Source organism: Asparagus officinalis, chromosome 4 (genome assembly GCF_001876935.1).
Source record: "Asparagus officinalis chromosome 4, Aspof.V1, whole genome shotgun sequence".
NCBI lineage: Eukaryota > Viridiplantae > Streptophyta > Magnoliopsida > Asparagales > Asparagaceae > Asparagus > Asparagus officinalis.
This window is the reverse complement of record NC_033797.1, coordinates 18,038,017-18,062,065: the sequence shown is the minus strand read 5'-3', so window position 1 is coordinate 18,062,065 and position 24,049 is coordinate 18,038,017. Positions and strand designations below refer to the sequence as shown.

Below are 24,049 nucleotides of genomic sequence, written 5' to 3'. Positions count from 1 at the left end.
GGGTGGCCACCTCGTTTGCCTGCACGGGTCTGACGTCCGTCTCTGACGACGACGACGACGACGATTGCTCAGCAGTGGCAATGTCGGAGACTTCAAGCTCAGTTCAGGGCAAGCACACAAATGTGCACATGACTGACATCCCTGAGGAGATGTCTAGGAGGCTCGACGAGCAACAAGCAACCATCGACTCCCTGAAGGAGATGTTGGAGCAGCTCCTGAGCGAGAAGAAGAGGAAGAGAGAGAGGACTTCGCGGGCTTCGCATAAATCCTTGAAGCACAAAGAGCGGGTGCCTACTCCTTCTCACTCCTCATCCGAGTCATCTAGAGGAGCGTCATCTTCGGGCCATAACCCAAGAGACAAGAGGTTTGACGATCTCCAAAGTCAACTCGACGCCTTGAAGCTCCAGAAGCATGCGAACAAGCTGGGGGTTGTCAGACCGTATCCAATTGAATGGGATGCGGTCTCCTACCCGGCAAAGTTCGAGCCGCTGGACCTCCTGCAGTTCAATGGAAAGGGTTCTCCTACCCAGCACATCTACTACTTCCAGGCGCAAACTGGACACATAGTGGGAAACGATCCCATTATGACTCGACTGTTCATTGGTACCCTCAAGGGGGTCGCTTTTGAATGGTTTCGCAGATTGGAGCCTGGGTCCATCACCTGCTGGAAGGACATGGAAAGGCTCTTCGTGGCCAGATTCTTCGATGATGACACAGAAGTATCTATGGCCACCCTGCTAACTGTGAAGCAGAGGAAGACAGAGTCTGTAAGCAGCTTTGTCAAGAGATTCAGAAACCGATCGTTGCATTCCCGCGATCGAGTTTCCGAGGCCACGCTCATCGAGATGTGCCGGAACAATCTCTCCATCAGCGTTCGAACCTAAGCCTTCGGCTGGGTTCGGATGGCTCCCTCTCGTCGAGATAGGCGATTTTCATATATAATTCGTCCAATTCCGACTTACGGTTTGAAAGTTACGGCCTATTCTTCAATCCATGCTCAGGAGCTCGCCTGCAACTCAAATTCGCCTGCAGTCCCAAATCCGCCTGCAGACCCAAGTCTGCCTGCTCGCCTGCAACTCGAAATTCGCCTGCAGTCCCAAATCCACCTGCAGACCCAAGTCTGCCTGCGCACCTGAGCTCGCCTGCAAACCCAGTTCGCCTGCTAGCTCGCCTGCAGACCCAAGTCCGCCTGCAGTCCCAAACTCACCTGCAGACCCAGTTCGCCTGCAAGCTCGCCTGCAGACCCAAGCTGCAGACTCGCCAGCTCACTGTCAACTGCCCACTTGGAGTATGGGAACAGTTACATCAGTGGTCAAATCCCACAAATCAAGGGAGAGGGCACAATACTCCAGGCCCGTCAGATGGCCGTCCACGGTACGAATGAGCGGACAGGCGCCGAAACAGCCTGCACCCTCATAAATGCGGCTCACCTCAGTTGTCCAGGTGAAGGGACGAGAGCCGCCAACGCTCGGTGGTTGGTCAGATCCACGCAAGCATCTGACAGCCGTTGTCACGCATACGAGGAGGGGCTTTCCCACTCCTATGTAGCGTGATGCAGAGCACAGCTCTTCGAATGACCATTGACGGTACGAATGAACAGCAGGACGTCTCCGAACAACGTGTGGTCACATCCCATAATTCAAGGAGCAGTCAAGCTATCTCCCTCACCTCTATTAGTGGTCAAATCCCATGAATCAAGGGATGGTCCATGCCATCCCTTGCCTGTTAAAACCCATCTTCAGCAGCATGAAGAAGGGGATTGGTCATTGCATATTCTGCTGGCTAATCTCCCAAAGGTTGAACCTGGACCTTCGCCAAGGGCTCCCTCATTTGAGAACTGAAGCTCCGGCAGCAACTTCGATCGGATCGTCCAAGGGAAGCAGACTCGGCGCGAGCACCGAGCGAGGCGTCCTATCGCCACCGAGGAACCCACGTTAAACAAAGAGGGCCTTCCCTCTGCTTCTGTTGTAAACATTTGATTCGTTAGTTTGTAATAAGCTTTCTTATAAATACAAACGAAACTACTTTCTTCGGAAGAATCAAATTTTCACCCTACAGCCGCAAACGCAGCTTCCAACAAGACGCTGCGTCCGAACCTCCAGACGCTGCGTTCAAACGCAGATTTCATTCCAGAATACAGGATTTGTGTTTGACTCGTTCAAACACGAGCTGAACGGTTTCAAAACCGTTTCCCACGATCTGAGGGGATCACAACTCTACTCAGGAGTGATTTAAGGGGGAGGTTACATTCCATTAGCCCCACTTAGGAGCGAATTAAGGAGGTGGTTACACCCCTTAATCCTCTATAAATAACTAAAAATCAATTCAGTTCGGGGTTCGGTCTGCTAGATCTTTCATCCTTCTTTTTGGCAACAAAGAAGAGATCCTTGGTTGGTCTAACCAATTACGGTTAAGATCAATTAACTCATCAAGAGTTCTAAAACTTGCCACGTAAGTTCTCCACAACGTCAAAATCGTGAGGAGAAGATCATGTTCCAGTGAAACAAGACGTCGGATCGTCAACGAGAAGCAAACTCGACGCGAGAAATCGAGGGAGGCATCTCATCGCCACCGTGAAGAACCCAGAATTAAACAAAGGGGAGAATCCAGATCATTCTCCTCACTTTTGTAATCAGGAAATCCAATTGTAACCGAGAGTTGAGAGATTTGTAAACATTCTTTTTCTAAGCAGTTAGAGAGAATAAAATCAAACGCAATTCTTTCATTTATTTTCTTATTGCAAATTTTCCACAAACACCTACATATGATGAAAAGAAGCAGATAGTATACAATCTTTAGAGAAAATTATTATTTTACTTGCGTCTAATTTTTCCCCCTTTTAGGAACTACAAATGATGAGGAATTTCAATATAGTACATATCAGGTTTATATAATTCGTCTGCCTTCTCCTGATCCATCATGATAAATATTAGTCGACTTTATTTTGTCGCTTAATTTAATCTCATGTGATTTTTGGGTACTTTAGGGGAATTTTTAGGATATGTAAGTGAGGAAAGATTAAAGTTTTTATGAGTGTTGTATCTGAATAATTTTATCTTCTTTTACTTCATAACGTGAGTTAAATTACATGCTCATTCTTGAGAAAATTTTTATAGACTAAACCAGAGATGAATACTTTGAGAAGCTAGACTACTTGAAGATTGAAACTAAGGTTTGTGAGAAGTTCTCATACTTAACCCCTTAAACTTCCGGTTAATTATTTATCAAAAAGAAATTCAAACTAATGAATCTTATAATTGACCTTCTCTCAAAAAAATTCATAATTAGGCTTTTCAACTCTCCTTGGCTCCAAATTAATGAATAATTTAATTGATAAGTTGGTGTATAAAGTGAAAGAATGTAGGACATGGCCTATCTATTTTAGTTTTAACCTCCGATTTCTTTTTAAAAATTATGAGATTGTAGATCATGACATTAATCAGAGCTTCGCATGCAGGATCGATGATGGTGTTCAGACACTCATCAATGCAAGGATGAAGAAGTTGCTTACTGGAATCTTTCATCGGATATAGAAAAATAACAAAAAAAAAACAATAAGGAAATGTAACTATATTGTAGATAAAATATAACTTTAATTGAGTCTCTTCATCATTCATTTGTTCATGGAAATAGTTGAAAACATAATCAAGTTTATACACAGAAATCAGAAAGTCAAAAGTCTCAACTTTCCATTCTTCTCCCTCTCATTCGGTTACTATTCAGATCCTTCAATGTATCCCTACTCTCTCTACCTTCATCAATGGGCAATCAATTTATAATGATGGTTATTATTGTCCTTATCATCTTAGATGCAACCCCAAATCAAGTTTTCAAAAAAATACTACACCTTCTTTGCCACCATCTCTTCAAATCTCAAATTTTAGTGCATCACAAAGGAAATAAATTAAGGAAGGTGATTATGAATAAAAAAATTTTGGTATGATTTCTGTAAATGTTTAACTTTGATTTTAATTTTAAAATTTCTTTGTCTATACCCTCTCTTTCTTGATTCTTAGCTTTCTTTGATGTTGTTCCCTGTTATCATATATTTTTTTCTTGTTAGAAATAGTTGAACCCATGCATACAATTTGTTTGTTGATATGCTCACGTATATTAGTAATATCCCCTCGTATCCTTAGTTATAACTTCAATCGCTAGAGTTTTAATAAAATGTCACGGGTATTGTAGTAAATAATATTTCTTTGATAAGAAAGAGAAGAGCAAGTTGTTTTCACAGAAGGAGAAGAGAAAGAGGGATCTTAGGCAAGCGAGGAAGGGGAAGAACTATATGGAGGAGGAGAAGAGGCTTTTGAGGGATAGTGGGGTGTATTCTGATTTTGATGTGCAATTTATATTAATAATGTTAGGATGTAAGTAGAAAATGGTAAAGTTTATGAGCAATGTTACAGTGGACTAATATTATTTTAATAAAATTTAATCAGGTTGGTAGACTGGTATATTTGATAAAATAGTATAGAAGAGACTTTCCTGAAAGATATAGGTTATACAGAAATTAGAATGTTTCTTCTAATAGCCTTATTTGATCTGTAAATTAGGTGAACACTTGCTGGAGTAACACAAGCCTATCATATATGATGAAGTTGTACTCACGTTGTGTGGAAATGTAAAAAGGGTATTTATTCACTTTGGTACCCTAAAGTTTACCTCTTTTAACAATTTGGTACACTCAATGTACTTTTAAACTTTAATACCTCAAATTTTCTTACCTATTTCACTTTGATACCATTTATTGGACATGTTTGTTTTGTTGAGGGTATCATGTAAAATTCCTTATAATACTTTAATTCAAACATAACTCAGAACAATTTTTTTAACACAATGTAATAAAAATTACACAATTTTAAAAAAATTAAAAATCTAAAAACCAACATCCAACTTAGCACTTGTAACTTTGGCCTAGCGCTCTCAATTAAGGAGGATAGTTGATAATATTTGGTTATTTTATAATTTGTTTCAGAATTGACTTGCCTTTCTTTGCTCTTAGCAATTCTAGCTTTGCCCTAGCGCTCTCAATTGAGGAAGATAGTTGATAATATTATTATTGTTGGTCTGCTGAGGATTGTTATGCTTTCAAGTTAAGATAGTTGTTAATACACATTCATTATTTGTCTCATCCAAATGTCTGAATATCATCATCCTATATAATTGCATGATTTGATTCTGGTTGTAGCCTGAATGATACTTGTTTTCCATATTTATTTAGTAGAGTGATGTATATTATTGATGAATAAATGAAGTGTTATTCTGGCTTGTATAACATAGTTTGTTTTCTATTGTTGAGGATGCACCCATAGTACTATCGCCCAATTGATCCCTAAATATAATTTCATTGTTCAAACATTGTGAATTTTAGCTTCTGTCCATATGTTTGCTCCATCATTTATATTCAATAAAATTTTACAATAACATTCTCTAAATAAAATTATCAACTTAAAATATATAATTCTAAAAACTTTACCATGTGCATTGCTCGTGCAATCCTTCTAGACTGTGTGCTATGGTCTACATGAGTGTTGTGGCTTCATTTGCTGCTTTGACCACTTCTAATAACCCCTAATGGATTTTATTCATTGGACCTTAGAATATACGATTTGGTTATTTTACGTTTGTAATATTACTTGGTTATGTGCAAAATACCTCTCACACGCCACCATCAATCTAACTTCTTTGGCGAGAACATTTGGCATTTATTGAGTCATACTTTCAGGTGGTTGTTCAAGATACTGAATTTATTTTGTAACTATAAAATGATGGTGTTTTGCTTAACCTTAAGGACTTGAGTAGTCAATGAAACCAAGGTACATAGTCTGATCAAATAAGCAGTTGAAGCTTTAAAGGGTTTATGTCTCTTTATTAGTGAAATGTTTTGTCTTAATAGCCATTTTCTAAAGTTCTTTGAATCCTATTCAGATCAGCTAAAACATCATAAACATCAAGCATGCAAAAAAAGAGTATGATAAAATATAACTATTACCTAATAAAAGTAGTGGGGAGATTAAATTCTCAATGCACCACATTGCACCACTGGTTAAGCTTCAAAATTGGAAGCAGAGGAGATAAGAACAATTCAAAAGACTAATATTATTAACTCATACAACATATATCTGAGATCATCATCTCCAAACTGTCGCTAATTTTCTGTTCATGTATGGACCTACAATACCTGTAAGCATGAAGGAGCCATGAAAAGTGATGAATTCGGAAAAGTAATTGGAGACGTTGATTCCTTTAAAAGAGGTTCTGAATTTCACTCTAGGCTCTGTTGAAATGCACCATGAACTGTTAATCGCTTGAAGGCCTTCAAATTCTTGAGAACTTATCAGATATTTATTCACAAATTTAGAACTATAAGGTTGTTCATGAATTTTTTTTCAATGGAATTATTTTGACATGCTAAAATTTTCTATCAATATCTTAAAATTTATTTAACTCCGGTGTTACTATTAGATCTCTTTTCGAATATTTTTGCTGATATTTTACATCCAAAAAGAAAGGGCAATGAATCCTTGTAGAAAGGGAAACTTATTATACACACAGGTTCATATAAATAAAAGGTGACATTTTTTAAGAAGCGCATTCTCTCAATTAATTTGTTTATTTTCTTAAAACAAATGAATTTAATAATGTAAAAATATTTTATGATGTAGTTAAATAGTTATTTGACACTAAAAGAAGACTATGCATCTTTGGCTTTTACCAGTCCATTGAAATGCTAAGTGGTGTTGTTGAAGATACTGTACTAGAACATGGAGGAGAGGTAACTTGAGAAGCACATTATAATGTAGAGTTGTGTTTAAAACTGATATTCTTGTTCTTGCTTTTAGTCATATTGTATAAAATTATACAGAGCATGCGTGCTTCAATTCCTTTATTGTCATTATAAAGAGGAATAAAACTGTCAATTGTAAAATTACAATTTTATTTATATTTCCACTGAAAATGTTTGGAACCGAGTCAAAGGATCTTTCTACATACTAACATTAACAATTTGATACCTCATTTACTAGAAAATATTCATTTAAAAATAAGCGTAATAAATTATTTTGATTTATATTCTTGTGTACACTGAAAAATAAAAATCTGAAATATCTTGAATGCAAATTAATGAATCAATGCTACATGTTAAAATATAACTAAGTCTTAGTATACAATTATCTATCTTGAATGCAAATTAATGAATCAATGCTACATGTTAAAATATAACTAAGTCTTAGTATACAATTATCCTTTTAATAGTGATATAAGATTTGCAATGCTACATGTTAAAATATAACTAAGTCTTAGTATACAATTATCCTTTTAATAGTGATATAAGATTTGTAAAAAAACGGTGCTCCTTTTGGGTCTTCACTAGGCTATCATATGTTTGTTTAAACATGTATATAAACTCTAAATTAGCTTAAAAGGATTCAATGAATAAATTAGAGTGAAATGATAAACTAGATCGTCAATTTTAGCCAAATCTAATAATTTATACCACGTGCGTTGCACGTGCAATTCACCTAGTATGTTAAAATAAATATCAAACATAATATCATTCCTATTAGTTTGTCAGCTTGGATAATATTGACTTTAGCTTTCCTTTTTGTTCTCAGTTATTGTCATTGAGATCTCGTTCAAATTGTAAAAAGAGTAGAATGGACAACAGACAATATTAATGTAGATATGTATGTTAACATATATGATGTGGCGACGTGCTTCGTGAGCCGCCAAGAGATATTATATATAGTCAGTATCAGTTTATTAGCCACATTTAATGGAAAAATATCAAAATCAAGACTTTTTTTAAGAAGCCTACTATTACTTTTTATTCTTTATTAATAAGTTGTAGACAAGTTGGCAATGGATAGTAACGTTTTTTTTAAAGGGGGCGAAGAGAAAAGAAAGACCATGAAGAGTTAATAATTAAAAAGACTCAGGATGAAAGACTGTTTTAAGGTTTTTAAATAGCCAAGATGGTGCTGAATAAAGCATAGATTCTATAATGGGTCCAACAACGGACTAATTATTGACCTTGACACATCCCCAAAAGCCATTTTTCTAAGTGAGATGCATTGGATCAAAGACTCTCGCTCGGTCTCCTCAAATTTTCCGTTTTTATCTCCTTTAAACCTTTCCCTCTCAATCTTTCTCGTTGTCATTTTCTTGCTTTTCCTTGTCATATTTTGTTGGCAACCACCCTTGGAAAAGACTCCTCGCTTAAAAGCTCGCACAAAGTTCCGCTTTCTTATTCATTTCTCCATTTTGTTTCCAAAGACAGAGAGAGAGAAAGTTCTCTCGTTTAAGCCACTACCTTGGTTCGTGCAACTTTATGGATTGCAGCTATTTTCGTACAGATTGAGACATTTTGGATCAGTCCCAACGAGTTGCCTCATTGCAAATAATAAAACATTATATATACAAGTAGAGCCTATGTTGCAACTCCAATCACAATCAGCCTCTTAATGAAGTCTTAGATATTTGCTAATGTCACCACAACTGCAATCACAAGCTGAAAAATTAAGCGTTAATTGCAGGTAGACCCCCTGTACTATCTTCCAATATTGCAGATAGACCCATTATAGTTCTATTGCCACGGGATAGATCTCCTGTACTATTCCTCCAAGTGCAGATGCACTCCCTAAATGAATCATTTTTCACTCTAAAAAGAGTCAGAGAAGTTCACTGGGGGGTCTATCTGCACCAAGAAAACTACATGGGTTCAGTCACGATTGGGCTATATTAAGGGGGCGAAATTAATTAAAAAAATTTAAAACTGAACTGCAGTTTTAGGCATGAGAATTACCAAGTGCACAACAAACTCGAGGATCACACAACATCACAAAACTTTGATCGGCATATTCAGTGCTTTCTCAGTACCAAACCAGACATCACAACTAACACTATCAAGACAACCGAAGCGACGAATGAGGCCACAACTGCACCGTTTATACGTTGACAAAAGCCATGGAACTGCATACAGATGGAAACCCAGTTTGCTTTCGGGTCCCCATTGTGCGCCAAATAAACAATGGATGCAGCGGAAGCGGCAGAAGAAGTAACCAGAGCAAGCATAACCTGAAATCACAATCACAAAGAGAGAAGTAGAAACATTTGGTGTCTTTTAAGTAAGTAGAAATTAAATGTGTAACGAAGTTGGATAGATTACAGTGTCGAGGACGAGGAGGAGAAGCTTTAGGCCGAGTACTTGTGGCCAAATGACGGTAACAAGAGAGAACGGGAGAGACAGGACGAGGTAGCCTGCTGTGACTGCGTTTCCAATCACAAAAAACCTGCATGTATCACAATGTCGATAACGCACTTTGCTTATAACAAACTGCGGATATTTTTTCTCTAGGGGTCAGACTCTATGTAAGTTTTCACAAATGTTTGTATCCTTCTTCATGAAGATTGTTTTCGTTAATTTCTTTGTTATGAAGCGACGGTGAGCATATATATGCTTTACAGTTTGTCTTGAAAGCATGCAAATATGTTGTTACTAGAGTAGGAAACAGATTGAATCAAATTAAATCTGTGATCTGAATAATTTGTAACAAAACATTTCAGACTCTCCAATCTCTCAAAATAAATATAGAACCTAGACTGAGAAAAGTAAAATAAGGAGGAGCTAAACATCCCATGATATGCTTATATATAACACAAGTTATAAGGAATTAGTTTTTAAGCGTATATTTGACAAATAAACCAATCATATTAAATGCTCGTGTTTGATTTGATTAATACAACATACAAATTTTTTTATTGCTGTTATACAATCTTCAGAATCAAATTTAGCCGAAATTAATAGACAAATAATAGTTGTGCTTTGATAATTATTCACAGTTTCCACGCCTGCTTGTGAGAAATAGAGAAGCCAAATACTCACGTTAGAGCAGGGAGATCTTCATAACTAGCATGATACTGAAAGAACTCGCCGGAGAAAGGAAGAGTCTCCTCGGTGGTTCCCATTGTAATGGTGGCAGCAAGAGAAGCACCAATAGCACACAGCCTCAAGAGGAAATCAAGTAGAGCAATACATCTTCTGCATCCTCTCACATTATTTTTCCCGGAAATAGCAGCTAGTTGAACTTTTGGAGCAGCAGCAGGAGGAGATGCTGGTTCTATAGGAGCTTTCCCTTTAGAATCAATATTCGGATCTCTGACAATGATCGCAGTGGAAGCAGAATCACCTGAAATCATCTTTGCAGTAAACTTGAAGGTTTGTGGTAGCTAAGAATTGAATAGTTCGGAGATAACATTGGAAAAGTGAAGTAGGTTTGGGGATGGAGTGGTTGCTACCAACTCCATCAGTTTGTAATTGCATCATATGACCTCAAATTTTGGAAAGAACAATTATGCAGTGTCAGAATATTCAATCAAAACTTCAGTTGCATACTCCACATGAATCATTCATTGTTATGTAATAGCTCCATCCAAAGGGGTATTCTTGATATCAAACTTTAGACAATGGTCAAGAAGTCTGCAATACAGTTCTCCAAATTCAAATAATTTACATGCATAAGAAAAAACATCAGCCATATGTGAAAACGATAACAAACATTATACAAGCAGATCTTATTCACTGAATTCACACAGAAAACTTATATTGTTGAACATGTAATCCGGTATCATGGGTAATCCTGAACGTTGCCATCGGCACGTATAAATATCTGAGGTTTACCAGTGAAGATGTCCACTACAGGACCAGGATCACAGAATTGAGAAAGTAGAACCAATCAATTTGCAACCCACAAGCTCTTATGATCTGCATGATGGAAGAGTGATGCCTCCACAGCAAGCAGCGATAATGATGTAGAGCAGCAGAACTATTGAGAATGTCAGCAAGGCTCTGTAATAGGAAGAATGAAAAGAAGGAGCTTGTCAGCTCAAGCAACAGAATGAATGCAATATCCTAGAAACAGGCCATAATTTTCTAAAAGAGTGTGAGAACTCTCAACTGAAATTAGTTGAAGTAAAAAAATAAAAATAAAAGTAATGTTATCTAGCTTGCATAAGCCATATAACCCATTCCTTACAAACAAAAAGGTTATTCATATGGCCACCGAACAATCAGCATATCAATAAATAGATGCACATGGTTTCCCTCATGGGATCATGCATGATTCCAACTCCTTCAGATCAGTAACGTACTTGTGATTCCTGATTAGCACATAACTATGTTCTTGACAGAGGCACCACCTCACTCGTCATGTTACACTCACAATAGCACCCTTCTAAACGAAACTGCTTTCTTCCCTAAAATGCTATCACTCTCTTATGATGGAAGTTTTTTTTTTCCGTGTGTGTGTGTGCGCGTGCATGTGTATTTTAGTAACAATCAGTAACTTTACATCTACATAGCGTTTCAAATCTGCCCAATTCCTCACAGCATCCATTTCCCTGAAAATTTTGAAGCCCATTTTTAAGCTTCAAATTTACCAACAAGTCAAAAAATGTCATACATGCTAAAATTTAATCATCCAATATATCAATTTGTTAGCCCAATTATCCTATTTCATTTTACATACACATCATGCTATTATTCTAACCTTCAATTTACTGCTAACAGAATGGACATCAAAGACTTCCGGACCTCACGTTTTCCACATTTCTTCACACTATGAATCTACTTTTTTTATATCTTTTTCCAAGTCAGACACTCACTTTCAATGAAGCATACATCAAGTCATACTAATCTCAAAACACAACCAATGTCATACAACATTTTCCACAAATTCAACTACCTCAGGACTTGTTACTCAAACCAGCTTATACCAGTACCTCACCTATGTAGGATGCTTCTATTATAAAACCATGTGAGTATCATTATCATGTAGACTGAGTTATTACAAAGTTACATTTCACAAATATTCAAGAATTGACCAAGTAGACCACTAAGCATATTAATAAGTCAATCATGCAGCTGAAACAAAAATTAATTTCACTTACAAAAGTTTAGCATTTTTCATCCACAAAGCTCGGCGAAGACGCCTAGATTGCTTCCTGAAGTGAAAGGTGTTATCTTGCATAGTAGCAGTTTTATCAACAAGAAGTGCAATCCGGTCACCTCTATCCAATATCTTATCAATATTTTCCACCATGACAGTGTGTATCTGGAAAATGACACCAAGGTATAAGCTCAAAGCAACACGGTAATTAAATTTTTGAGCAATTTAAGCAAAAAAGTAGATGCCATTTATTACATAGAACGAACAAATGCACCAAATGCGCAAAAAAGAAAATAAGCCTAGAAGTTTCACATCTACTGATAAACGATTCACCAAATGAGCACGACCAATTAAAACAAAAATAAGTAACTGATACTGAAGTAACTAAACTAAATCTGGTCAGCACAGTTCAAGATCTATAAATAAATAGAAGTTTGACATTTGAATATCTATCATCACCATCACCATTCAAGATACTTCCAATAAACAACTAGTATTCAATGTTGAAAAAAAGGGGTTACGTAACGCGTTATAATGAGTTTTATAACCTAACGTGACCTTTATGTTACGTAACAGAAGGATATAACCCACTTACAATTTAACAATTTAACACTACGTTTTTTTCAAAATAACGAAAAAACGGGTTAAAATGTGTTTAACACATAACGCAAAATAACTATGGTTAAATGGTTAAAATGCAAATGCATGTGGACAATCTCATCACCATCCATTTTTGATAGATCCCTCATTATCTTCCTTCTCAATCTCATTTCTCTCACCTCACTCAGCTGCACCCTATCTCAGCCGCCTCCAAAAAAATAACCGCCTCTCCTGCTTCGACGCCGATGACAGCCACCTCCGTCGCCGACGGACCAGCCCTCGCCGCCTCCTTCTTCGACGAGCAGCCACCCCCCCGCCTCCTCCTGCTTCGATGCTTCGACGACGAGCAGCAACAGCCCCCGCCTCCTCCTGTTTCGACGACGAGTCTCCTGCTTCAACGACGAGCAGCCAACAGCCCTCCTGCCGCTCCTGCTTCGACGACGAGTAGCCAACAACACTCGCCTCCCTTCATCGACGACGAGCAGCCGCATTCGATACTCCTCAATCTCATCCCTTCTCTTGGGTCTTGGCTTTTATTAAGTCTCATATAGTCATAGACTCGTACTTGCATAATTGGATAGATCTCTTGAACAAATATTGCTGCATAAGGGAATCATTTGCAATTTACCCTTTTTATTAAAGTGCTAAAAATATTATATTCTACACATAACTCACGTAGATTGTCATCTGTTAATCAACATGATCTTAAGTTAGTTTCATAATCATGTTTGGTCGGTACTTGGCGGTGTTTGTTAGTTAAGTTGTTTGTAAATTTAATTTGATTTGTATGTTTGTCTTTTGATTGTGCAGTAGTATATGATATTTTTTGAAGCGATGTCAAAGGGATTAGATCCGGTGAGAGAGCATGTTGTTACGAAAGAGGGGGAGCCACAGCAACACCTCTATTGCAAGTATTGCAATCATCATATCACGGCGGGTGTAACACGACTTAAGCATCACTTAGCTGGGACCAAGAGAGGAGTGAAGAAATGTGATAAAGTTTCGAAAACAGTGAAGAAGTATTTTAGGGATCTTCTAAAAGGAGCGAAAGTTGTAAAAGAGAATAAGGTAGCATTGATTGACTCAATTGGCAAGATGGATGATGACTCACCAATTCAACAAGAGATTGATAGCTTCGAGGTGCAAAGTGGCCATGATAGCAGTAGCCAGGTTCAACAGTCCAGAACATTTGGTCCTTGGGACCAATTTGTTATTATCCAAGACCGTCAAACAACAATAGAGAGCAATGTCAAAAAAGAAGAAAGGGATGTGGTGGTAGAGAAGATTGGCCGATCAATCTTTGCTAATGGATTGGCTTTTAACATCTTGAACAGCCCGTACTGGAAGGAGATGACAGAGTCTATTGGAATATATGGTCCCAGAATGAAGCTTCCTACTCCTTATGAGATAAGGACACGGGTCCTTAAGAAAGAAGTGGAGAATATCGATTCTATTAAGGAAAAACACAAGAAGGCTTGGGAAAAGTATTGTTGCACTATTATGTCTGATAGATGGTCGGACAAGAAGAGTAGGAGTTTGATTAACTTCCTCGTTAACTCACCGGAGGGGACTTTTTTACAAGTCCATTGATGTGTCGCCGACAATTAAGAACAGAGAATATCTTTTTCAGTGCCTTGATCATGATGGACGAGACTGGGGAGAAGAATGTTCACCAAGTCATCACTGATAATCATGCATCTTATGTTCATGCTGGGAAGAAGCTAATAGAGAAGAGAAAGTCACTTTATTGGTCACCATGTGTGGCACATTGCATTGACCTTCTATTGGTAAAATAAAGATACACCGAGACACTCTTAAAGATGCAAAAGGAGTAATATAATTTATCTACAATCATTGTTGGGTTTTGAGCTTGATGAGGAAGTACACAGGTGGGAAGGAGTTATTGAGGCCCGCTATTACTCGTTTTATTACATCCTTCTTGACACTTCAGATGTTGTATTCCTTAAAAGAACCTTTGAGGACCATGTTCTCTTCTGAGGAGTTGAAGCACTTGGGCAAAGAAGCCGAAAGGAGTGAAGGCAAAGGAGGCGGTTCTTTACACTAAACAATTCTGGGGAAAGATGCTTTTTTGCTTCACCACTACACTTCCGCTAGTTCATCTCCTCCGGGAAGTAGATTCAGATTTGAGACCCTCTATGCCATATTTGTATGAGATGATGGCAGGGCAAAGAAGAAGATTGCGGATGCATTTAGTGGAAAGAAGAGACTGTACATGCCTTATTGGAAGCTAATTGATGCTAGATGGATGAATATGCTGCATCAACTTATCCATGCCGCCGCTTACTATCTTAATCCAAATTTTTTTATGGGGACAAATTTACTGAGGATTTGGAGGTGAAGAAAGGACTCTGTTTGTCCATGAGTTGCATGATTCCCAACGAAAATGAGAGAGCATTAGCTAATAGTGAGCTAGATGCTTATAAGGAAAAAATAGGAGAGTTCGGGACATCCATGGCTCAAAAGACTATTAGTAATCGTACACCAGGTATTAATTTACTAATTACTTCAATTTTCATTCTATAATGGCGATGATTTCTTATGTTGATTTTTAATGTTTGAAATTTGAATGTATAGCTTCCTGGTGGGAGAGATTTGGAGATGAGACTCCAAATCTAAAGCGATTTGCAGTTCGTATTCTCTCCCTCACTACTAGTGCATCCGAATGTGAGCACAATTGGAGCACTTTTGAGCAAGTGTGGAAAATTTTAAATTCTAATATTCAACTAATATCTTTCATTTTAGAAGCTTATAAGATGTTCTTCTTTGATGAATGTCCACTCTAAAAAGAGAAGTCGTTTGGAGCAAGAGCGCCTTAGTTCACTTGTTTATGTCATGTACAATATCAAGCTAAGAGAGAGAAATATGCGGAGGAAGGCGCGAAAGATGGATCCAATTCTGTTGGATGAGATATCTCCCGATGATGAGTGGATAGTTGAGGAGGAGGAGCCTTGTCTTCCAGACGATTCCCAGACACGATCCGAGCTGGCTAGATGGTGATGACAGGGTTAGGGAGTATCTCGATGTTGCTGCAATTAATAGTCTAGCTACCACAGAAGAAGACAATGAAAATGCTCCAACGACAAAGAGACAAAGAGTTGATAGTTCTTGTAAGTTTTCTATGAATTTTTAATGTCATGTTTATTTGCATAAATACTCGAGTTTGTGATTGAAATTATTTCTACACTTCTACAGTATCCTCCATGCAAAAAGGAAAAGAGATCTCTACTGACGATGAAGTGGATCCCGAAGATGCGAATTACATTCTAGATGAGGATAACTTGGTTATTTTTTGAGAGATGGATCTAGAGGATGGAGTTTTTTTTGTAGTATTTATTAATGCTTGAGATTTGGAAGTGTTTGGTTCTGTTTAGACTTGTTTTATTGCTTGAAACTTGACAACGTCGACGTATTTGATCATTTGATAATGCATTTTGGAATGATTGTTAGTCATATATGACTAATTATTGTTAGGAAATTATGATATCGTACTTATATATTTGATAATTGTGATATTATGCTTGAAAAGTTTGATAATTCTTAGTATTAAAGTTATTATAAATTATTAATATTTATAAAATATCTAAATAATTATTAAACAATATAACCTACGTTATGTTTTTTTGGCGTTTATTTACTTAACCCTTATCAGGAGGTCAACGTTACATAACTCATTTTCGTTATTTTCAACATTGCTAGTATTCTTGTGCACGCAATGTGTGTCACTTGTGCTTATAAAAAAAACATTGTTAACATCTAAAGCATCGACACAAATATGAAAGGCGTAAAAAATATTCCAAAAAGTGATATAAATGTATGCTAATTCACAATTTAACAATGTCTAATTCACTAATTTTATCGCCGGCAACAAAGCAGGAACTGCAATCACCCTCCTTCTGAAGATTCCAACTTCTAATTAGTACTATATCTCAAATATCAGATCCCAAAATTGAAAGCAAATCACCTAACTTTTGATGACACTTTCAGAATCAGTAGAGAATAAAAAGCGGATTACTTGAATATTGAATACAAACAATATATAACAAAGCGCAAATATTTAACAAAGTGCAGTATCAATTATAAGATTGATGCCACAACATGACTAAAAGTTTTTTAAAAATTAAACCTTACCGTGGGTGAAGCTGATAAACAAAGAAGGATTGCACACTATCCCTTTGCTATTGGCCACTGTGTAAGAAGATTGAAACACATGCATGAGACATCGGTGGATGATAAATTGCTCACCATGCAGTTAATGAGTGCATGGAGGCAGACGTGGCGGAGCCATGGAGAAGAGATAATTTTGTTGAGATTTCGGAACATGAGTAGTTCTCGGAATTGATAAATTAGTATTCTTTTTGGGATTCCAGCGTTGCCCCTCTGCGTAAGTTTTAAAGAGTGGATTTTTCTGAAATTGTGACTCCTAGAGGTGTAACACCAGAAATAGTGACCAAAACAAAACCTCCCATTAATAGTAGTAATAAATGATGTTATCAGTGCAGCCCGAAGCAAGATGGGTCCATGAAAAGATTGGCCAAACTTTTAAGCCAACTATTAACATTGAGCTAATGGTAACCTTGATGATCTTTTAGAATATTTATTTTATTTGTTTAATCTTTTGTTTTGAAATCATGATCTGGGAGTAGCTTTTGTATGGCAAGATCAAAATAACAAGAAAGAATAAGATCAAAATAACAAGAAAGAATACATAGGAGGAAGATATGAACCAAAGGTATTCTCAGATCTCTAACTTTCCTGTGGTCCCCAAGTAATGAGAGATGTGGAGCCTTCCAAATGTTTTCAGGAATAAATATTTCAAAAATAAGGAATACACGTATTATATTTTTTTCAAAGTTTCGAAATCATGATCTGGGAGTAGGTTTGGTATGGAAAGTTCAAAATAACAAGAAAGAATATATGGGAGGAAGATATGAACCAAAGGTGTTTTCAGATCTCTAACTTTCCTGTGGTCCCCAAGTAATGAGAGATGTGGAGCCTTTCAAAATGTTTTCAGAAAATTGTATTTTCAAAATAAGGAACACAGGTATTATATATTTTCCAAACCTACAAAGACACAGTGACGTTTGTGAGCCTTTCTAAACACGTAAGCTTTCTTAGGCAAGTTCCAGATTCAGACTCCTCGGTTTACCATGTTTTAAAAGTGCATACTCAAGCCTGTACAAAGGTTGATGGTTGTAGCTCTTCATTTATCATATTTTTCAAATAAATTCTAATACTTTATATATGTTTCAAATGAGAAACCCTACATTCTTTGCAAAGAATTGAAATCTTAGATTCTGTACTTTATCTCCCTATCAAACTTAAACCTGGAATCTTCGTATAAGTCGAAGATCCACAATCTGCTATCAGTTTGATGTATGGAACCCTGAAAATTGATACATCATATTTCTATTTTAAAACTATTTGTTTCCAGGTCTTCCAGAACGTTAACTATCTTGGTATTCTGAGTACGTGATAACCCAGTGTAGATCTAGGCTGAGTAACAGATGAAAATTCATACATATCAATCTTTAGCTCAATTCTGCCTACAAGCTGTGAAATCACTCAAAGACCCGAAGATCAGCCAAAAAAAAACAATTAAATTTTAGGAAAAGAACTCTGTAAATAAAATCACTGTTAATCCCATAATTCATAAGACATTCATTTTTGCACATAAAAAGTCCCATAGCAAACCAAATTTATCATATATTAATGCAATAAGCTGCTAAAATAGCAGAAGGGAAAGGCCCAACAGGTTACTCAAGGAATTGACTAGACAGATGGAGAAAACCCCAACTAAGGGATAATCTCTATTTAGAATGAATTCCAGCAAAAAGTACGCATTAATTCAGAAAATGTTATATGTTAATTTTGTAGAGCAACATCTGTAACAAAAACAAGAAGAGTGGACTTAACCTTGAGACATGGCTTAAAGTAGGTATTTTTAAGGGCTGAAAAAATAGATATAAGCAATGCCAAGATATACCAGGTATTACAGTCAAATTGTGTACCAATTAAACTGGGTCTTTGATAGAAATAAGTGGCTACAAACCCTTATACTTGCTTTATCCACCTGTTGTTTTATAGTTGGTAAAAAACCCATGCCACCATTTATTTCCTTGGTTTATGTTATCAAAGTTTTTAAAGAGTTAAGCTTACCATCATTGATATCAGATGTTCTCTATCAATATGTTATACAATCTTCGTGAGGAAGCCTTGTCACATACTTTTGATATAGACATATTTTTAGCTGAACCATTTTGCATTTCTTGTTTCACTTGTGCAATAACTGGGGACCTTCTTAGGAGGTTACAAACTATAATAGTTGTCAATAACTATAACAAACAAATATTTTTTACTATAACTCTTCAAACACCTTTTAATATACCAACCATATCTGTCAGGAAAATGAAATGCTGATTGAAGCAGAAAAACAATAGGGTCAGTACAGTTGCTATCCTAAAAAAGTTTTTTATATAAGGAGAAACTTGCCTCACTGACTTCACTTCGGACACGATTAAGTGTATCTGCACTTGGATTGCTAGAGAAATACTCCATTTGCTGATGCAACACTCTAGAGAACTCATCATTCATAGCATAAGCTAGAGCAGAATGAGCAATTCTACCATAATTTTTCATAAATCTCATATGGATATCCTCCAAGTAAGAGAAAGGAACCCTCCCTACAGCAAAGAAACAGCGATATATAACGAGATACAAAAATAAGATATGCCAGAATGATTAAAAAGTCAGAAATTCTTGAGCAATAACTCAAACAGAACGTCTAACTATCAAAATAAGAATAGAAGCAACTATGGTTTGCTTATGCAATTCTCAAAATGTGAGGCAGGAAATATATTATTAATCTGAAACTACTGTGAACCTGATAACATTCCATTACTGTGAATATGATCCTCAATAATAAGTCGTAATAGTAAGACATAATCCCAGACAAGGTGATGAATAGACTAGAAAGTACTGCCAGCAAAATGTACATGAGTAAACTCCCATAAAGTTATTGAGTTTCAAATGAACTTTTACTTGTCTCTATTGAGTCATTTAGTCAACCCCTAACCACCACTTTAGCTACTCCCTTTGAATTTCCTTATGTCGCTGCTAGTGATGAAAATGTGAACCTTCATCCTTTGTCACATACATTGGATGGTGTAGATATATAATTCTATTAAATGATTAAAAACTAATGCAGGAGCCTGAACGCAGTGGTGTAGCCGGGATTCGAACTTCAGGGAGAAGGGCACAAGTTATGTAAATATAAAATATGAAGATAAATACATATAATTAAATAATTATATACTTTCATAAATAAGTTAACTATTTACATTTCGGGTTTACAGAACAAATCAATGCATATCTTAAATGAATAAAGCAAAAAAAAAAAAGAACAATCATGACAGAGAAATATAAATCTTGATTAAACAATATTATACGTCGGTCATAGTAAAAAAAGAGAATGAAAAGGGGGAAACAATATGCCTTACGGGTTTAAAGAATGCACCATTAGTTGTCTCTAGAATTGAGAAAAAAATCCCCAAAACTCAATAGAAACATAAACTCTTGAATTTGGAAAAAAATATTGAGCGAGCTTGGTTGAATTTGAGCAGAAGTTTAAATTTACATTTAATGAAAAAAGTCCCAAAAGAGAGCGCATGAACAAAACCGAGTTTTTTTTTTTGGTTTGGGGGGTCTTGAGGGGTCTGCGATTTCCATTTTTGGGTGAATGATCCTATTGGTGGCACACATAATTATTTTCATACAAATGGATCACGTACTTAGTTTACTCCAGGAGAAGATCTAAATGCGCGCATAAAAGCAATACAACAAGTTAAAAGGTACAACAACTAGTTATTGGCCCAACCTTCAGGAAGGATAGACATCACCACCCTCATCAAAACATTTCACATCATAAGATCATGAGGGAACAAATTATTCAAGACACATTCATGTCATGAGTCATGACCAACTCACAGACTACTTTCATTTAAAGAAGCCCAAATGTAGAGAAGTAGAATGTTGTCCGGCATCTGTCATATCAAAAGACTCAAAACACATGGGATTAAGGAGGCTGATGATACACTACTTACTTGTGACTTTTAGAAAGGTAAATTTAACTCTGAAAAGAAGGCATGAAACAATGTAGTGATGTTTGCGAAATTCACAACAGTATTAGTATCATGTCCAAGATAAACGAAGGCAGTCCAAAAGAAAAGGAAAAAGTCAAATTTTGATGTAGAAACAACTATCTACACAATATACATAAAGTTGATGCATTATCACTGAACTTGCTCCATTGAGAGACACAGGGCCCATGCTCGCCAAAAAATTGTCCTACTTCTGAGAGAGAAGCAAATAGACATTAAAAATGGGGCTGAAGAACCAAATAGTGTCATCATATGGCAAGTTATGTCAGAATCTACTCATTCTGTCACTAAACAATGAGACTGGAAAACAATGTAGGAAAAATCACAAGCATCAGCCATATATCTACTATAAATCATTTCTTATCTAACAGTTTTTCCACCAGCAAAAGACCTAACCCATAGCATCTAACATCTTAACTATTTCCTGCCCTATATGATGCTCATGCCCCCAAAAATTTAAAGCCAATCTAAAGCTAATCCAAAACCGCACTTATGAGCTCTCTAATGTTCATGGTTTGACATTTGGAGCCTTTCTCGGGGCATCTCTCATGAACTATAAGTGGTCATATAATTTAAACACCAGCTCATCCTATTCCGATGTAAACTTATTACGATTGACGGTGATACTGCTATAATGACACATCCACTATGAACGTGTATCACCACTCTATGCACGAGAAGGCAAATATCGAACTTAGCAATTCAAATAAAGATGTTCTGCATTTTCTACATGTTGATAATTTGTAATGTTGCCTACAATTTCGAATTGCTAATTTGAGCTTTTCCACTAGATCCTACTACGTTGCCAAATAAAACCCAGATGTAGTTTCCTATTTCATGGAAACTGAATACTACCATATTCATAAAAATAGGTACCGTATCCTCGGTGGTGTAATAGAGATCAGCCAGAGTGTCCTCTATGGCAAAGTTGCGCTCCACTCTTAAAGCAATTGAAAACAATTAGCGTAATTTAAATAATTTTTCGCCAGCCAAACTATCCACTTGATCTTCGGGAAAGTTGGCACTTTAGATGTGCCCTAGGTATTATTTCATTTTAGAAATTATGATGCTGTTGTTCCTTTGAAGCCTAATTCAATGAATTTCTGCCAAAAGACCAGAGAATTAGTTTCCATCCCGTAATTATTCCTTCGAATATGATGTCAACAAGCATAAAATCAATCAAGAAGGCAACCTGGATTTGGTTCCTGAAACCCTAGAATGGCAAAATTCGGAGAAATTGCGAGAAAACTCACTTCCAAATGTGTCGTTGGCCATACAGAGGAAAGTGAGGCCATCGGCTTTGAGAACGTGAAAGATGTATCGATCCTGAGAGAAGCACATCCTGGAATCTTGTTCCTGCGGAAGTTTCTCGAGGATTCGGCGAGCGACGGCGCCGGTGTTGCCGGTGACGGCGGAGAATTCCGCGAGGACGACGGTCCCCCTCGCCACCAAGGCGTAGAGGATCGCCATTGGAGATCCGTCGATGGATCGATCGAAGAGATCGGACGAGATTTTCTAGGGTTTTGGGGGCAGAAAATAGATGGGCTGGCTTGCTCGACAGTCCAATTAACGTTTGCTTGGTGGTTAGTTTTCTTTCGGGAAATTTTCATAGAGCCCCCTCAATTTTCGGGATTCCCCCTGTAACTTCCCAGACTTTTTTCCCCACTAAACTTGGGGGTGTCTTCCAAAAACCCACTAAACTTCAGATTTTCCCAATAACCGTGTTAGTGGTTCCATCGACATCGACCAAGCTTGGATTTTTGTTGATTTCAATGGGTTTCATGCTCAAAGGCGGGCAGATGAAGGAAGAAACAGATGAAATTTCTTTTCATTTCAAGGATATAATTGTTCAAAAAATAAGTTGGTTGAATCACTGGTCACTATATCGCATAATTTGACGTACATAGTTATATTTTAATTTCCTTATATAATTAAATACTAATTGAATTAGTAATATCATTTTTAATGTTTAAATAATGTTAGGGGCACACCCCCTACCACACCACCAACCACACCCCCTCTCCCATCGCTACAGTAAACCGGACCCCACATGGGATTTTAAAATTTTTAAAATCCCATGTGGGGCCCGGTTTACTGTAGCGATGGGAGAGGGAGGTGTGGTTGGTGGTGTGTTAGGGGGTGTGCCCCTAACACCACTCTTTATCTTATAATTGGACGTTCATGCTTATACTTTTCGTCAATTTGAGGTCTATATATATTTTTAAAGTAATACATTTTACTCAATATGACATAACTCAATATCTTCAAGAACAAAATGCCAAATACAATATAATTATCCCTTACAAATTAGGTGGCAGGTCAAAAATTTCCATTTCATAACCAATGAAGATATAGCATAGAGTGGCACTAGGAGCACACTCTCAACCACAACTCCAACCACACCCCCTCTCTCATTTGCTACAGTGCACCATGGCTCACATAGAATTTTAAAATTTTAAAATCTCATGTGGGACCCGGTGCACTGTAGCAAATGAGAGAGGGGGTGTGGTTGGAGTTGTGGTTGAGAGTGTGTCTCTATCATTTTTCTAAGATAAATGCTTTTTTTTGAGAAAAATGATGGATTACCATAACAGTAATCCAGCCAGCTAAATTAACCAAAACCTGGTTGTTACATAATGATACACATTCCCAACCAAGAATGTGTATACAAGTTCAAACATGATTTACAAAACAAAATAACTCATACTTCTTAATAGTGCTTTACCCTTTTCCAGAAAGGAGCACAAACTATCATCTACTATCAACACAAAATAGTAGAACCAGTCACAGTCATACAAAGTTTTACAACTCAAAAATCAGAACATCTTTAAGTTTCTAAAATTAAAGATCATTCTAGAAAATCACTTTGCAAAACTTCCAGCAACAACAGTAGCTCGAACACCTCCTGCTGCAGCCCTCTTTCACCTTCTCTCTTGTAATCTAGCAGCACTAGCAGAAATAATATTTGCACCTAACCAGAAATAATAAGATAAATACATTGATGACCAAAAAAAGGTCACGCAACATATAGGAAAAGTGAAAATATTGTTAAACTTTGGAGTATTTTTGGTAAATTTTGTTGAGGTAATGAATGAAACTTTGGGTATTTGAGGGCAAATAACTTAGGTCATGGATATAACTTTAACAAAAAAAAATTCTCTATATTAGTCCCGTGAATCTTTATTATTTTGAATTTAGTCTCTCAAATCTTTGAATTACCGCTAGGCTCCCAAACCTTACGCCTCGCTACAACTAGACAAGAGAGGCTAAGGGGGTGTTTGGTTCAATTTCTAGAAATTATAGGAAATGTTTTCCACCTAAAAT

The 24,049-nt window shown here is 36.9% G+C and overlaps 2 protein-coding genes across 2 annotated transcripts; both read right to left on the bottom strand.

Moving 5' to 3' along the window:
• LOC109836794 (casparian strip membrane protein 3-like) lies at nucleotides 8,180-10,322 on the bottom strand. Its single transcript, XM_020404802.1, has 4 exons — nucleotides 9,887-10,322; nucleotides 9,170-9,293; nucleotides 8,807-9,078; nucleotides 8,180-8,698 (listed from the first exon to the last, which is right to left on the bottom strand). Exons 1-3 carry the CDS (start codon nucleotides 10,198-10,200, stop codon nucleotides 8,863-8,865), a joined length of 654 nt encoding a protein of 217 aa, XP_020260391.1. The 5' UTR covers nucleotides 10,201-10,322; the 3' UTR covers nucleotides 8,180-8,698; nucleotides 8,807-8,862.
• Nucleotides 10,429-22,293, bottom strand: LOC109836793 (vesicle-associated membrane protein 714). Its single transcript, XM_020404801.1, has 4 exons — nucleotides 21,979-22,293; nucleotides 19,059-19,249; nucleotides 11,950-12,113; nucleotides 10,429-10,849 (listed from the first exon to the last, which is right to left on the bottom strand). Exons 1-4 carry the CDS (start codon nucleotides 22,193-22,195, stop codon nucleotides 10,759-10,761), a joined length of 663 nt encoding a protein of 220 aa, XP_020260390.1. The 5' UTR covers nucleotides 22,196-22,293; the 3' UTR covers nucleotides 10,429-10,758.

Excerpts from the sequence above, each read along its gene's own strand:
- LOC109836794 (XM_020404802.1), bottom strand. The coding sequence starts at position 10,200 with ATGATTTCAGGTGATTCTGCTTCCACTGCGATCATTGTCAGAGATCCG. Across the intron at positions 9,294-9,886 it reads GAAGATCTCCCTGCTCTAAC|GTTTTTTGTGATTGGAAACG; the intron begins GTGAGTATTTGG and ends TGATACATGCAG. Across the intron at positions 9,079-9,169 it reads TCCTCCTCGTCCTCGACACT|GTTATGCTTGCTCTGGTTAC; the intron begins GTAATCTATCCA and ends TTGTGATTTCAG.
- LOC109836793 (XM_020404801.1), bottom strand. The coding sequence starts at position 22,195 with ATGGCGATCCTCTACGCCTTGGTGGCGAGGGGGACCGTCGTCCTCGCG. Across the intron at positions 12,114-19,058 it reads TCCGAAGTGAAGTCAGTGAG|ATACACACTGTCATGGTGGA; the intron begins GCAAGTTTCTCC and ends GTCATTTTCCAG. Across the intron at positions 10,850-11,949 it reads ATGAAAAATGCTAAACTTTT|AGCCTTGCTGACATTCTCAA; the intron begins GTAAGTGAAATT and ends TTCCTATTACAG.